The sequence below is a fragment of the Cnephaeus nilssonii genome, assembly GCF_951640355.1.
Source record: "Cnephaeus nilssonii genome assembly, chromosome: 7".
Classification (NCBI taxonomy): Eukaryota; Metazoa; Chordata; class Mammalia; order Chiroptera; family Vespertilionidae; genus Cnephaeus; species Cnephaeus nilssonii.
The window spans coordinates 78,306,907-78,323,849 of record NC_137078.1 but is presented as its reverse complement, the minus strand read 5'-3'; the positions used below and the strand labels follow the sequence as shown (position 1 = coordinate 78,323,849).

Here is a 16,943-nt window from a genome sequence, read left to right as displayed (position 1 = left end):
GTTGTGATTACTTGATAAATGTCTGTCATCTCTAACAGATTGGAAGCCCGAGGAGGGCAAGAACTACGTCTCTTTTCATACCATAGTATCCTCAACCATGAAAGTATAATGCCTGGCACATGAAAGGTACTTAGTAATGTGTGTATGAGTACGCATGTATTTGACTGGTCAGGTGTCTGGATATACAGAGTAAAGCAGACCTGGACTGTGGTGACTTCATAAGGAGACACCACAGTGAGTGGCCCTCAAAGCAGCCCATCTGCTTCCCTCAAGGCCATCTCTCTGGCCGGGCTGCTGTCAACTGCAACTTATAATAGGATATACCACCTACTTGTTTGGTTTCTGAATCATCTGAATCCACCCTCATTCAGCAATGTGGACAATCAGCTTTCAGGGATAGAGAGAACAATCTTGAAAATAATTACCATTTATTCATTTAACCAATATTTATTCTGTGCCTATCCCTACTGCACTCAAACACTGTGTGGAGGATGGGGAAACATAAATGAATGAGGCCTTGATAATATTTTTTTAAATATATTTTATTGATTTTAGAGAGGAAGGGAGAAGGAGAGAGAGATAGAAACATCAATGATGAGAGAGAATCATTGATTGGCTGCCTCCTGCACGCCCCCTACTGGGGATCGAGCCCGCAACCCAGGCATGTGCCCTTGCCTGGGATCAAACCTGGGACCCTTCAGTCCGCAGGCTGATGCTCTATCCATTGAGCCAAACTAACCAGGGGCCCTTGATATTATTTTCAAGGAATTTCTAGTTTTGAAGAACAGTCAGATTTATAAAGAAATTATAACTTCCTGTTTTAAAACACTAAAATTATACAAGGCATGCTCAGACTTTTAAAGGCTCACAGAGAAGAGCATGACTATCAAAGCACTTAGCAAAACCCTAGCTACAAGTGCTATTTAGAATGATGACCCAAGGGCCATACTTTTAAAACCTTCTAAGCTCGCCTGGCCAGTGTGGCTCAGTGGTTGAGCATCGACCCACCAACCAGGAGGTCACAGTTAGATTCTGGTCAGTCCGGGTGTACATGCCAGGGTTGCAGGCTCAATCCTCAGTGGGGGGTGTGCAGGAGGCAGCTGATCAATGATTCTCATCATTGATGTTTCTATCTCTCTCTCTTCCCCTCTTCTTTCCTCTCTGAAATCAATGAAAACATATTTAAAAAATTAAAAAAGAAAACCTTCTAAGCTTTAACTTTGAACCAGTTTGACTACAAGAAAGCAATTTCTCAGACCATATTAGACAAACCCCTTTTAAAAAAAATAACCACCACTAGGTTGCTTTTTATGTCCTTGGCTTTTATTAAACATAACAAGAAATATCAATACGAATTTTGCTTTTGCATATGTTGTTCAAATCTTTTTTTAAAATAAAATATATTTTATTGATTTTCACAGAGAGGAAGAGAGAGGGACAGAGAGTCAGAAACATCAATGAGAGAGAAACATTGATCAGCCGCCTCCTGCACGCCTCCCACTGGGGATGTGCCCACAACCAAAGCACATGCCCTTGACAGGAATCGAACCTGGGAACCTTCAGTCCACAGGCCAACACTCTATCCAGTGAGCCAAACCAGTTAGGGCTGTTATTCAAATCTTGATTGCTTTATAACATCATTCATTGGTTCCTAATAAAGTCACAGGAGAAATTACCTTTAGAAGTTAGTGCTACAGAAAAAAAAAATCTATGGTCTGTCTCCTCTGATAAACTGATTCCTTTCATATGACAAGATCTATTCAACATGTACAGTGTTTTCATTTCTACCCTGCAGCCAGGAAACTCAGGACTAAATTTCAAATTCAGTCACAGTCATTTTTTTTAAGAAAAACATTTCTTTTTTTAAAATATTTTTTTATGGATTTCAGAGAGGAAGGGAGAGGGAGAGAGAAACATCAATGATGAGAATCATTGATTGGCTGCCTCCTGCGCGCCCTCTACTGGAGATGGATCCCGCAACCCCCGCATGTGCCCTGAGTGAAATCCAACCCATGACCCTTCAGTCCACACAAGTCGATGCTCTATCCAGCCAGGGCTGTCACAGTTATTTTTAAATTATTAGGATAATTTTTATCTTTTTCTTTGGCCCTAATGTTCCATTTCTAGTTTTCTAAGCCTATCGTTACCCTTCTTTGTGTCCTTATGGAAAGGAGATAAGGATAAAATAAATTTAACATCTAATATGCACAGTCATTTTAGAATTACTTCTGCTATTTGTCAAACATAAATGCAAAAAAGAAATTGACCTATGTTTGATCTTTATGAAATTTGGAGAAATTAGGGAGGACCCAGAATAAAAGGATCAGAAAGGGACAAAAAAATGGGACTGAGGTATTATGTTCATATTCTCCAACTCAAATACAGGGGCATATTGATCAGACATATGACCTATTAGAGGAGAGTGTCTGGAATTTAGATTGTTCTGGAAAATCCCAGAGATATGTCGAAGCAGACAGATCCCAGGGGTCGTTGTCATTATTTAACATATATGAGTAAATATAAAAACGTTTCAACCTTTTTTGTATCACAGATCCCTTAGACCTGCTCCTTAGTAATACACAAGCACGCGGTTTCTGAAAGTAGAACCTTCCTGATATCCATTTGTTATTCCAGAATATCAAAGGCACTTCACCGCTGGCACCGCGGGCAAGAATTCAGATAGACCCGAGGAAGCACCTGAGCTGTCAGGTCAGCAGGAAAGACTGGCACGTCAGCTATCCGCTCAAGTGTTTGACACTGACACCATGCTTAAACGGCTTAAACTAGTTGGTTGTTTTCTGTTTGTTTTTAACTTTTTTGAGTAACAGACCTCTCTGATGAGCTGGTGAAAGTATGGGTCATCTATCCTAAAATACACACAGACACAAAATTTTGCAGTTTCGTGGGACTGGTGGACTTCCTGAAGTCCATCCTCAGATCTCGGTTCTGTTTAAATGGACACTTCCTGGAGTCAGGGGAATGCCCTTGAGGACTTTTAAAAACCACCCTCTCCTTTTATCCCGGGGCAAGGGCTAGATCGGAGGTTACGGGACCCCCAGACACCGACCCCGACGCCTCTCCACACACCCCTCTCAGCTTGCCAATCCGAGCCCTCCCCTCCCCCAGGCCCGTGCCGCGCAGGTGCGAAAACCTAAGGGGCCACCCGGGAGCGGCGGCGAGGGATGGGGTGGGGGTTGGAACCCTGGGAGGGGCGGAGGCGGGGGCCTTCCCTTCGTTGCCTGGTGACCAAGTTCTCCGCCCAGGCCGTTCCATTTCCTCAGGAGGGGGCGCCGGCGGCGGACTGTGGCTGATGGACCCTCCCAGAGTGGCCCTCTTCCGGCTCCCCACCCCCGGCCTGGCGGTGGGCACGCCCGTGACGTCACAGGAGGCGGGGCCAGCGCCGCTGCCGGGTGCTGGAGGCGCCATTGGAGCCGGCTTGGCTCGGGAGCTCCGCTGAGCAGGCGGAGGTTGGGCCGCCGTCACAGCCGCGTCGGCTCCTGGTCCCTGGCCCGTCAGCGGCATGGCGTGCGGGGCGACGTTGAAACGGCCCATGGAGTTCGAGGCGGCGCTGCTGAGCCCGGGCTCCCCGAAGCGGCGGCGCTGCGCCCCGCTGCCCGGCCCCACTCCGGGCCTCAGGCCCCCGGACGCCGAGCCTCCGCCGCTTCAGATGCAGACCCCACCGCCGACGCTTCAGCAGCCCGTCCCGCCCGGCAGCGAGCGGCGCCTTCCGACTCCGGGTGAGCTACGCTGCGGGCTTGGCAGGAAGCCAGGCCCTGGCATTTGGAGGGGGGAGTGGGGGGGGGAGGGTTATGGACGCTGGGCTCATTTACCCACGGACCCCTTCTTCGTCCTGAGAAAAGGGAACTGGGGTGCCGCTGGGCCTGGTCGCTTCCGGGGATGGGAAACATCCGGGAGGGGTGGTGGGGCCACAGAGCCCGTTTTCGGTGTTCCTGGAGCTGGAGAGCCTAGAAGGGTGGGCAGCGGGAGGGAGACGGGGATATCCCTGGCTGCTCCGGGCCCTCCCCGTCCCCCAGCCCCTCCTGCCTCCGCCGCCTGGGCCTGCACGGAGCCGCCTGGAGACCCAGTGGGCCATGGAAAATTGGATTCTACTCACGAACCCGGCCTGGAGGGTGGGGGGTGGAGGCTGGCTTCGGGGAGGGGGCCTGCGTGCGTGCTGTTCCGCGCTGGACCGGAGCTGGTCGGGAGACCTGATTTCCAGAAGTCTTGAGGGCCCAGAGGCCGCCACAGAAGTTAGGGAATCCGATTTCAACCTGACTAATTCTAAGGGACTGGACATGTTTTTTTATTGTATGGCCATTGTGCCATATATGGCTTGGCGTCGCTAGGTCGTCAGCTAGAATTTGAGAATCCTTAAACATACAGAGGTTCCAGAAGGAGGAATTCGGCTATCCTGACCAGAGGGAGTCGCCTTCAAGTAAGGGCATTGGCCAAGTAAAGGCGAGAGCTGATGTGACAAAAAAGTAAAAGTTAACCTAAAAAAATTTAACCATTGTGTGGGAGTTGAGGGGGAAATGCACCAGAATTAATGTTTAGCAGTTTAAAGGGCACCCGGAAATGGGGGGAGTCTCCGAACTGAACTTTGGCAAGTCGTTTCTTTGTGTGCTTTCTGTTTTTCAAGCATAAGCAAAACCTTGGAATTGCCATAAAATCATTCTTTCTTCACCCCCTTACAGCCACCAGTGAATGTAGGCTTTCTGTCCTCCTTTGCAAATCCGCCATGCGGATTTCAGGCCCTCATCCTCTCTAACCAACGTTCCTGCAGTTGCCAGCCCGGCTGCCCTAGACGGTCTATCCTCATGTTCACCTCTTTTTTATGCTGGCATTCAAAGGATTTACCAACTATAGCCATATCTTCTTGCCTTCCATCATGTTTTCCTCTGCTATTTGCTAATCCAAATACACTAATTTTCTTAAGTCTCGGTCCATTACCTGACTAACGCTGCTCCTTGAGGAACTCTGTTCCACCTTAAATTCCCAGACCACTTATGTTGCACTGAACAAGAATGTTTGCAGAAGTTTTTGTAAAAAGTCCTTCAAAAGCAGAGGGTGATTTTTAAAATTTTTTTTTTGTCCACTGCTCCTACAGCTACAAATAGAATTTCAATAAAATAGAATACTTGCTCCATCTGTCTTGATGAATATTATGTAAATGTTGTATTTCTCCCAATACTACTCTCTAGACTAATTTTATTGTATTTCACATTATACCAAGTGCATAATAAATGATTGCTGAATGTATTTGGGAGCCTAAAAATTTGCAGAGTGCTATAATGGGGTCACTACTTTTTTAATCTTAAAATTTAATCTGGCCATACAGATCATGCAAACTAGCTTCTTGGTCATTTTATGTTAAAATACTTTGTTTAAAATATTCATTTGTAACAGACAATAGTGTGGTAAAGGCCTGGGATGGGCAGTGGGTGTGGGCTAGAAGGGGGAGTCAATGAGGAAAAAAGGGAACATCTGTAGTACTTTCTACAATAAACCTAAGTTTTAAAAAATAAAGTATTCATTTGTAAAGATTGATCAGTTATGTTTCTTAATGATTATTAGAATAGGGTTCTGTTATGAAAGAAAGAGTATGAATGATTCATTAATGCTTTGGCTTATGTGAAAGATACCCTCTGGATTAAAAAAGAATGGGGGAGGAAATATTAGTTGCTATACAAGTAGAAAGAATAAAGCCAATTAATAGAAAAGTGCATTTAAAAATCAGTGGCTCTACTCTATAACAATCCTAGTCATTATCTCAAAGGTTGTGCAATTCTCTCAGAAATGGTCTGAGACTATGTTTTACTTCAGAAAAAGATGTGTGTCATAGCACTTTTTGTGGTAAAACCCTATAAAATTAAACCTTTTATTGCTTAAATGAGTGAGGTGGATGGATGGAGGTATGGAGGGGGGTTGTTGAACTCGAAGATATTTGTAAACATGGAGTGAGTAGATGCAAAGCATTAATTGATCATGAGTTGAGGGGTTCAGGATTAACTTCCAAATGAGGTAGCATTTTAGCTGGGTCTTAAATATTGGAAGGGGAGAAACAGCCCCATTTCAAGCAAAGCAAAATTGCTTGAGCAAAGGCCAGAAAACCCACAAATGAAGGAAAGGATAGTTTACTGCAACTGGATTGTAGTGGGAGATGGAACTGGAAAAACAATGGACTTAGTCTGATAAAACCTAGAAGCACAACCTCAAATAATGAGAGGCAAAGATTAAAACTACCCACTGTTAAAAAGAAACTTGGTGCCTGGCTGGCGTGGCTAGGTTGAATGGCAACCTATGAACCAGGAGGTCCTGGTTCAATTACCAGTAAGGGCACATGCCTGGGGTTGTGGCTCCATCCCCAGTATGGGGCATGCAAGAAGCAGCCTATCAGTGATTCTCATCATTGATATTTCTCTCTCTCCCTCTCCTTTTCCATTCATCTCTTACTTTTTTAAAAAATAAATTTGCAATTTTCTTTTAAAAAATATGTTTTTATTGATTTTTAGAGAGAGGAAGAGTGTGGAGAGAGAAACATTGATTGGCTTCCTCTTGCATACCCCCTACTCAGGATCAAGCCCTCTTCCAGGGCTTGTGCCTTGAGCTGGAATCAAACCAGGGACCTTTCAGTGCATGGGACAGTGCTCAACCAGCTGAACCCTAGAGCAGGCCAAAGCAGAAATTTGCATTTTTCTTTTTTTTAAATGCCTTTGCCTGTTATATATGGCCTTCTTGGGAAGAAAATCACATCTGCTTCCTTATTTTTCTCCTGTGTATACCATGTTTAGATTCTTGGACTTGTAAGTTCTTCTTCCAGCCTCAAAATTGTATCTTTCCATTTGTTCACTTTGCCATGCAGGAGGCAGTGAAAAGTTTATCAAAGATCTTCTGTTTTCAGGAACCTTGTCCTCATACTTGTTCTTTCTTGTTTCAAGTCTGCAATTACTTACAACCTTGTATTGCATCTGGCACATGTGTGCTTGGAGAATATATTTTAAAGATGAAGCAAAGACTTCATAAATTGAGAGATCTAACACATGAACTTTACAGCATCCTCAAAGGAAAGCTTTGCCAAATATTGCATTGTTCCAGTGTTTAAGCTGAGTGTTTAGTTATGTGTGGAGCTACTTTGAATTCATGTCAGTGCCTGGGCTGTACTATCATTTGTTACGGCATTAATATCTTCGATTTTTGATTCTCACAACTTTATTGGGCAGACATTTAGTATTTATATTGAAGAACTAGGCTAAAGATCTTGAATAACTTCCCAAGGTCATAGTCACACATCTAGGAAGTAGCAAATAGAATTAACACTTCCTCCTCCCTATTAAAAAATAATAATACACCTAGAGTAAGGTATATGTTAGAATAATGTGAGTTGGGGTGGGTAATATAATTTTCTGGGTTTTAGGAGCCTTTATTATCTGAAAAGTGAATATACATTCTACCACCAAAAAAAAAACAAAAAAAAAAACTTGAAAACCACATCCTTCCAGATTCTGTGTTGTCTCTAGGATGTACTTCAAGGTGGTTAGTATTTGTGTGTCCTGGACTCCTTTTAATAGTGTTTGTTTTTTTTGTTACCTTGACTCAGAATAGTAACTTGAATCCTACCAAATATTGCCTCTTATAAAATCAGAAAATTCTCTTTTAAGTCCTGTTCATGAATTCCAAGCAATAAATTTCAGATCTTCCTCCAGCTATAAACATAGTGGTTTCTGCTTTCCTCTTCTCTAAAGATCTTAGTCCAAACAGGACAAGACTTTTGCTGTTAGAAGGCCTTGGGTGGTAAGAGACTCACCCCTAGTACTCTGGTTTGTGAAATTGTGCAACTGAAGGGAGATAAAAAATAGTTCCCTATTAGGTGAAGAACTTTTTTTCCTTGTAAGTTGTAGTTACTGCTACAGCAAACAGCAACTCTGGTCTTCAGGAAACAAGCAAAGAGAACTGTCTGAGTGGCTTATGCCAAAATAACTGCTACTCTACATATTGTTGAAATCTATACTAATAAAAGGGTAATATGCTAATTAGACCAGACGTCTTCCAGACAAAGCCCTGGTGGCAGGGGCCGAGGCAGAGGTGGTTAGGGGCAATGAGGCCAGCAGGGGAGGGCGGTTAGGGGCCATCAGGCAGGCAGGCAGGCGAGCGGCTAGGAGCCAGCGGTCCTGGCAGTCGGATATCCCCTGAGGGGTCCCAGATTGGAGAGGGTGCAGGTCTGACTGAGGGACGCCCCCCTCCCCCTGCACGAATTTCATGCACTGGGCCTCTAGTAGTGATAATAAGAGGGCACACTTTGGGGGTTAAAGGAGGAATGCTTTATTCAGTATAAATATTTTTCTTGTTAATATTTATTGCATGGGGAGAAGGATAAGAAGAAATGACTCAAAGTGAATGCTCAAGTGTGTTTCTTTTTTTATTTAGAGCAAATTTTTCAGAACATAAAACAAGAATATAGTCGTTACCAGAGGTGGAGACAATTAGAAGTTGTTCTTAATCAGAATGAAGCTTGTACTTCAGAAAGTCAGCCTCACTCCTCAGCACTCACAGCGCCTAGTTCTCCAGGTAAGAATACTTTAATTTGCACAGCCCATTTAAGAGTTTGTATATAATATTTAAAATGACAGGGACCACTTAATGGGTAAGTGGTGTTTCTTGGGAGTAGTAGAAATGTTTTGAAACTAGATAGAGGTGGTGGTTGTACAATGTTGTGACTATACTAAATTGTTCACTTTATGTCACTTTCACCGCAAATAATTTTTTAAAAATCCTCTTATAACCCAAAGATTTTGGCTCTGAAACAACCCCTTTTCTAATTGCTCTTGCACATACATAAGTGGTAGACCTTTCAATGGTTATAGCTAACAAGTCTCAATTTTAGTAATGTAATTTTGTTTTTGTTTTTAGAGAGAGTGGAAAGGGGAGGGGAAAGACAGAACATCGATGTGAGAGAGACACATTGATTGTCTCCTGCATGCACCCCAACCAGGGTCAGGGATTTATATATGACCCTGTTTAAGTCCCTTGACTAGAATCAAACCTGGGACCCTTCAGTCCATGGGCTCACACTGTCCACTGATCCAAACTGGCTAGAGCTAATTTTGAAGTAATAGAATATGTTATGGGTAGAGAAACAAGTACAGATAATGACTGGCTAGATATTTTGGTCAGGTTTCATTTGTAGAGAAAAAAAAAATTGGTTTAAGCAAAAAAATTATTTGTTTCAGGCTGTTGAATATTTTTATAGACTAAAGGCCAAAGAAACAAATTCCAGGTTAAGCCTTGAAAAACAACTCAGAATTGGACTACCAATGGAGCTGCTTTTAAAAAAAATCATGATCAGGAAGTCAATTTCCATGTTTTCTGGCTTTCCAGTGGATATTTTGGTTCCTAACTACTATCTTATAAACATTTCACTCTTCTTGGCCCAGATTCAAAAGGGATCAAGGATGAGATGTGTAGTGGTTAATTGTCCCCTTCATTCATATTTCAATGACTTTGCTAACAATTTTTTATATTGAGCAAGTCATTTGCTCTCCGTAAGTGTCAAAATTCTTTTCTTATCAAAATCACCCTGGAACTTAAAAGATTCTGAAGCCCTATCCCAGAACTAGTTCCACCGGTAATTATGATGCACCACCTTGGTTAAACATAGGTGTAGGTGATCTCCAAGAATCTGGGTAGCTCTCATGCAGTGAATCTACTTTTCCTAATCTAGACTAGAGGCTTTATATCAGCTTTAAACTTTTTATTCTTATTCTTGACCAAATGAGCATTGAGTATGGGCTCTGGTTGTTATGGCATCAGAACAGCTTGGATACATGTTGTTTCTCTTCTCAATTTACCTTTGTCCTTGCTTTGTAAAACAAATGTCAGAAACTCAGAGAATTTTGTGGAAATATTTTATGTAAATTAGTGAAAATATCATTTTTATAAATAATTTTTATATCCTAGGGCTGTTTGCATGCTGTTATTAATTCTGAACTTTAGAACTAGAATTTGTGAACTAGATTTGTCTTTTGGCCAGGTTCCTCCTGGATGAAGAAGGACCAGCCCACCTTTACTCTCCGACAAGTTGGAATAATATGTGAGCGTCTCTTAAAAGACTATGAAGATAAAATTCGGGAGGAGTACGAGCAAATCCTCAACACCAAACTAGCAGGTAGGCTGAGGTGGTGGCTGTGCCATTGTTCATAAGGTTCAGTAAGGATTAATCCCAATTAAGTAAATGATAATTTAGGTGTAGGACATCATGCAAGAAGACTTAATGAATTGTGATTATTAAGTTATTCCTTTTGGTGGTTGTACATGTTTCATTTATATATTATATGGAAGGACTTTTTATTTACATTTCTGAAAAAAGATAAGCCAAGCTTTTCTGAGAATTTTTCATATGAACAAAGGCATTGAGTAGACTGTTTGGGTTAGCTGGCATGTAAACAGGTGGTTGGGATAGTGCTGACCATCAATAGATGATTGGGAGGTGTGGAGTATAGTTAACATAATCAAACTTCCTGGTGAGAGTCACTTAGTGGGTGTGGGAAGTTAGGCATCCTGTGATTTGGAGGTACATTAGCATAAAGTTTGGAAAGCACCGCTTAGGCAAGAACAAAAGGAGTGATTAATGGTGGCAACAAGTTAGAGTCTTTTCTGAAAGGAAGGGATCTGAATCAGGAATTGAAAGTACCTGTTTAGTGAAAGAGGAGGGTGTTGTGATCCGAGAGATTTTAGGCAGCAAAGTCTACCTTTAACAGTATTGTTTCCTAATTTGATGACCCACACCATGTGGTGCCTCAGAATGTTAATAGGCCTGCTGTAAATTGAGAACTGTTGGGGTTAGCAACAAAATTAAATGGGTTTCTTTATAGTAGAATTTCTTTAATATACTAATAATGTATATTATAAGAAGAAACTAGCATATCATTCGCCCCTCCTACCACCACCCCAAAATTGTTCAGACCAGCTGGCTCTAAGGCACTTCTGTAGAACAAACTATAATTAGGTAGTATGGAATTTTCTCCTAGCTTTTAGCCATCCCACCTTTTCACTCAATGTGTATGATGGAATTTATAGCCACAGTAGAGTGCAGCAAAGGGCTTCAAGCTTCATGTTTTATAGGAGATACCCTAAAATTTGCTGGCATAGTAGTGATCATGTCTGTCTGTCTTAGGAAGCCATTAGTAGGGGATAGAATTACAGCACAAGATTATTAGGAAAATGTTATGTTATAAATGATCAGTGGTTAAATCTAGGAGCCAGGGATTTGGGTCTGGCATCTAAGAGGAAGTAACAAATCTCAAGAGTGACTGTTATAAGGAGGTCCTGGGAATAAATAATTTAAACAGGGAAGCTAGATGTGATCCTGACACTTGATTCTTGAAAAGTGGGGGAGAGTTTCCGGGGATAGTATATACTGTCTTTCCCCTCACAGAACAATATGAATCTTTTGTGAAATTCACACACGATCAGATTATGCGACGATACGGAACACGGCCCACAAGCTGTAAGTATTGCCAAGTTTTCTTTGAATTACCCAACTTTCAAGAGCAAAATTTTAAAACTAAGTACCTTGTCTTCTGATAGCAAAAAGCCCTTGTGAAGTAAAATAATAGCTAGCACTTAAAGAATACTTACATGCCTAGCACCAGGCCATACCCTATGAGGGAAGAACTATTATTGTTATACAAGTAACGATAGCATTTAAAGAAGTAAAGAAGTTAATTTGTCCAAGCTTATGTAGCTAGTGGTTCAGCCAAGATTGAAACCTAGGTAGTCTAAATACAGTACCAATTTGTTTATTACCTGGCTTTTCCCCAGAAAGGTAATTTCAATTGTTAATTTATGAAACTTGATTTCTTAGGCTTACTTGTCAAGAGTGTGATCAGAATTTCTTAATTCTAAACATCTTGCAACTACCAGGTACTCAAAACATAAATTATAATAACTGTATATCCACTGAACCTGACTCAGATTTCTTAAATTCTTAAGAATGTAGGACCTTTTAAGTGGTGATTCATATTCTCCATGCAGTTTATCACATTTACCATTAGTTGTTATTTAAAAAGGACAACCCTATGTTTTTTAGTATTTTTACATGTTTTTGTTTCTTTATTTCTAATTTATAGATGTGTCCTGAAGCTTTCTTGCATATCTGGGTACCAGGTTTGACCTCAAGAGATGGCTGCTGTGCACTTTTTGCAACTGGTTTGATATCACATTTCAGCTCCAACTTTGCATCCTGAGAACACTTAAAGGTTTCTGCAGGTCCATTTTATACAACTTGAAAGACCTTAAAACTTTCTGGTTGCCACAAGCATATCTTTCTTTTCTGCTCATCCAATAAACAGCTGTGCCCTACTGTGATAGATTTTCGAAGCAAAATACCTGGAGCAGCAGTTTTGCAAAATATGCCCTCAGTGGCACTCAACAAATGGAGTTTCCCCAAGCACATTCTGTAAGAAGTGTGTATGAGAGTGTATGTATATGTATGTATGTGTATTTTAAGTTATTATTTGTATTGTGCAAATTTTTTTGATCTTGGGGATTCTGGCTGTGAATTTGATGCACGACAATTATGGTTAAAAACATTTGCTTGATCTACAGAAGATCATTAATGTTTTGTGACCATGTAAGTTGTAACAGTGGGTTGTTTTATGTGTAGGTATTGTTAAATACAGGGACTGTTTTCAGGCACAGAATATGAATCATACATTAGGATGGACATCAGATGTGATTAGATGACATAGCAAAGGTCTGTGGTCCTAGGTCTATAAATGCGTGGTGAGGAATTAGAACAAACTGGAGACGGACCATTTGACACATGGAATCTGCCTAGCTGTATTGGAAAGATACTTTGACTCCAAGCCTTAAAATACCCATGTGGAGTCTGTGCTCACCTCATTCACACAGAGAGCTCCCTGGACACTGAACCTCTAAAAAGAAAAAGTCTCCCCTAGAGCAGGAGCATCAGGGTTTTCTTGGGAGCATAGACCAGGTGAGCATGGGCTGGGGCTGGGCCAGGCCCCGGCAGCACTGCTACTTGGGAGGAGCCACTTCACCTTTGTATCAGTTATTACATACAGATTTGGATCCTTTGGTCAGCTTCTCCCAAATTCTTTTAAGAGGTGTCCACGTTCAACTGCTTGAGCTTTGTTTTGGCAACCCCCTGCCCAAAGTTGCTTACAGACTGTTCTTCACCTTGTTTTCAAGGCTGAGGAACAGAAAGTAGCCTCTGTTTTGAGGAGGTGGAAGTTAAGTATACATTTATTTTTTACTGTGACTTGTTCAGGACCACATTTTACAAATGCCTTGTTTCGTTTATTATTGTTTCTGGAAAGGAAAGTTCTATTAAAATTGTTTTAGTTTGAATATAGAATAGTTTTTTTAATTACAGCTTATTTTGAAAAATCTGAGTGTAATTAAAATGTATGCCAATACCTTCCAAAGTAAGGTAATATTCAGAGACAGTTCTGATCAGATGGCTTAGAGATAATTTCTGGAATATTCACATTGGAAGATTCCTTATTAATGAATGTCTTTGACTTAAATCTAACCAAAAACTGCAACGTTATTCTTTGTACATTTTCATTATATAGTGTTAACAAGCTTAGTTGCAAACAAATAAAATACTCAAGCTATTTGTTTACCTTGCCTTCTTAATACTGTGATGATGTTTATTAAAATAATTTATGTGAAGCTGCTATAACCACTTCCCCAGTTTAACATTACATTTAAGAGTTACAGACTTTTTTTAAAGCCCAACAGTGATCTTTTGATAATTAAAGAATTTTTTTACTTCATATTTGAAGGGCAATTTGTTTTATCTCTTCTTTTTCCAGGGTAGTCACTTGTTCCTGAAAGAGGAACATAGTAGCGGCAGTAATGGGAGTGGCCTCACAGTGGGGTAGCCACACCAAAACAAGGGCAGCGCAGCTGTGGGGGCCGTCAGAAGTCCCGAAGGATGGATCAGGAATAGGGAACACTGCCTCACTTAAGTCTTCGTGTTACAGAATCAGTGTGATGTGCTCACTCAGTGTTGTGAGTGTCAGCCCCATTCCTACTGAATAGCTTCTGGCTGGGAAATAGAGTTAAGTTTCTGTAAGGAAAATGACATGCTATTGTATTATGATATGGTTGCTTTTGGGGGCCACATGGTAAGACCACACCACCATGGCTGGATTTGGGGATCTCCTCTAAAGAGACTAGACATGTTTGCTTAGTGTTTTATCCAGGTAAAAGACAGATCCTAGAACAGAAAATGGGGACCTGTAAGATAGGCCTTAGACTAGCAAAAGGAGTTTTTCTCTAGACCTTGATTTCTAGAATCTGAACTAAGGCACATTCCCAAGTAGGGAAGTATCTTTGTCTCATGAGGATAAGTAGGGAAGAAGTAGTCTCAGAACAGCCATATCTAGTGAGTTAAAATATTCTGTGTTTTTGTTTTAGTTATCCTCTTTAAGTAAAGCCTTAAGTTTAAGGACAATGTAAGGAGTAAGTGTCCCTCCCTAAGTTAGAGGAGTACAGGGGAGATCAGAGTTCTGAGACAGTGATAACTGTTAAGAGCTCCCCAAGAAGAACATCAGGGGATATAAGAATTTGGGCCAGCTTCCACACATGGTGAATCTTCCTGCCCACCAGGAAGGATTGGTTGGTTAGTCTACCAGTTAAAGGAATGGCCTTTGGATGTTTATAACCCTAGATTTTAGTCTGCCCTGCCACTATTTTACTATGTGAGTCTTGCCAAGTTACTGAACTTTCTGAGCCATAGTTTTCTTATCTGTAAAACAGATTAATTGTATGTACATCGTTGGGTTTTTGTTTTCAAATAAATGCAAGATTAAGTTAATTCATGTCAAGAAGGTATTTAGCACAGCTTGGGACATAGGCTATGCACTTGAAAATGTTACAGGAGGTTTCTTTACAGTGGTCTTCATCAGCTCTGAAGACCAAAATCTTCCTTTCTGCAGCAGTGATTCTCAACTTTCCAGTATGAAGAGCCCTTTGTTAACAACAGAATTTCACATTCTCTTATTAGAATTTGTACTTTAAGTGTTTGACTAAGAAAACAATAAAAGATGAATGACAAATGAATTCAGTGATGCCTTTCAGTGAATCTGTATTTTGTTATTCACTAAATCAGGGGCCAGCAAACTGTGGCCTGTTTTTGTAAATAAAGTTTTATTTGAACACTGCCACACCTATTCATTTGCACCTGGCTGCTTTCACACTGCAACTCCAGAGACAGACAGTATGGGCCACAGAGTTGAAAATACTTTCTGGCCCTTTCCAGAAAGGTTCGTGAGCCCCTGCACTGCAGCATTGATATGAATTTGAAAAGCTCACAAATGACAAGCACCATGCGTCATGGACATTTCCTAATTTATAATTCCTAGGGGAGTTACACGTCAATTTGAAGTGTGATAAAAAAAAAACCCTCTTCCTACAAATGAAAATTGACTGCCAAAGTGAGTTATAGAAAAAGTAATGAACTTTTTAGAGCGATGATTCTAAAGGATGGGGACAGAGAGTATACTATTAGAGGGGGAAAGCCTTAGAATGACTAGTTACTTTACCTTTGGCATGTTTAATTTTGAAATTTTTGATACAAAAGTGGATTATGAGAATTTCATGTTTATTAGAACATAGCATGGGTTTAAAGAGAGTTGGTTAAATATTGTTCTTAGGAACTGATTTCTTTGCTGTCGTGATGATTCCTTGAAAACAGCTTCTGAGAACATTGCAGTCTACTATAGCTGCAGTTAAACTGGATCTTGGATAAGGTTGACACCTTCAGGAAGAAAGGAACAAGTTTACTTAGGGAAAGAGCTCTAGCTAAGCACCTCAATCCACACTTGTAAATAATTAGCACTTTATTGTGATAACTTTGTCTAAAATTTTAATACCTGAAGTCTTCATGGGTCTCTTGTTTTTTACTGATTGTTGTTTATAGTGCTTTGTCTGTTTTCATGCCAGGTTATCTGTGAGCTGGACAGTATATTTGAAAAGTTATTTGTAGAAATAAACAGGACAAGGATGACATACTGACCTCTAAGAGGGATTTCTTGTTGCCTGTGGCTGGGAATAGTCCCAAACTTCCTTAATTCAGATTGAAGGCTGGAGGTTCCCTGGGTCATCCAGATGGCACACAATCAGGTATCCAGTCCATGTGAGAAAGGTTTACTTTTTTTTTCCTTAAGTTATTACATACCTATGTGTCTTTATCCCATTGCCCCCAACTCATGCCCTCACCCGCTGGTGTCTATGTCCATTAGTTAGGCTTATATGCATGCATACAAGTCCTTTGGTTGATCTTTCCCTCTTACCCACTTTCCCCTGCCTTCCCTCTGAGGTTTGATGGTCTGATTGATGCTTCTCTGTCTATGGATCTGTTTTTGATCATCAGTTTATGTTGTTCATTATATTCCACAAATGAGTGAGATCATGTGATATTTATCTTTCTCTGACTGGCTTATTTCACTTAGCATAATGCTCTCCAGTTCCATCCATGCTGTTGCAAATTTTAAGAATTCCTTTTTTACCACAGCATAATATTCCATTGTGTAGATGTACCACAGTTTTTTAATCCATTCATCTGCTTATGGGCACTTAGGCTATTTCCAAATCTTAGCTATTGTAAATTGCACTGCTATAAACATAGGGGTGCATATATCCTTTCTGATTGGTGTTTCTAGTTTCTTGGGATATATTCCTAGAAGTGGAATCACTGGGTCAAATGGGAGGTCCATTTTTTGTTTTTTGAGGAAACTCCATATTGTTCTCCACAGTGGCTGCACCAGTCTGCATTCCCACCAGCAGTGCAGGAGGGGACTCTGCATCCTTGCCAGCACTTGTCATTTGTTGATTTGTTGATGATAGCCATTCTGACAGATGTGAGATGGTACCGCATTGTCATTTTGATTTGCATCTCTCGGATGATTAGTGAC

The 16,943-nt window shown here is 41.0% G+C and overlaps 1 protein-coding gene across 3 annotated transcripts; it reads left to right on the top strand.

The window, feature by feature from the left end:
- Nucleotides 1-3,375: 3,375 nt before the first annotated feature.
- On the top strand, nucleotides 3,376-13,645 carry AKIRIN1 (akirin 1). Of its 3 annotated transcripts, XM_079777177.1 has the most exons (5): nucleotides 3,379-3,737; nucleotides 8,425-8,565; nucleotides 10,028-10,162; nucleotides 11,432-11,503; nucleotides 12,126-13,645. In XM_079777177.1, the coding sequence occupies exons 1-5, from the start codon at nucleotides 3,521-3,523 to the stop codon at nucleotides 12,134-12,136; spliced, it is 576 nt and encodes a 191-aa protein (XP_079633303.1). In that variant the 5' UTR covers nucleotides 3,379-3,520; the 3' UTR covers nucleotides 12,137-13,645. The 3 variants fall into 3 exon arrangements, with proteins under 3 accessions (XP_079633302.1, XP_079633304.1, XP_079633303.1); XM_079777176.1 differs by lacking the exon at nucleotides 12,126-13,645 and having other exon boundaries at nucleotides 3,376-3,737; nucleotides 11,432-12,114; XM_079777178.1 differs by lacking the exon at nucleotides 11,432-11,503 and having other exon boundaries at nucleotides 3,377-3,737.
- Nucleotides 13,646-16,943: the final 3,298 nt, after the last annotated feature.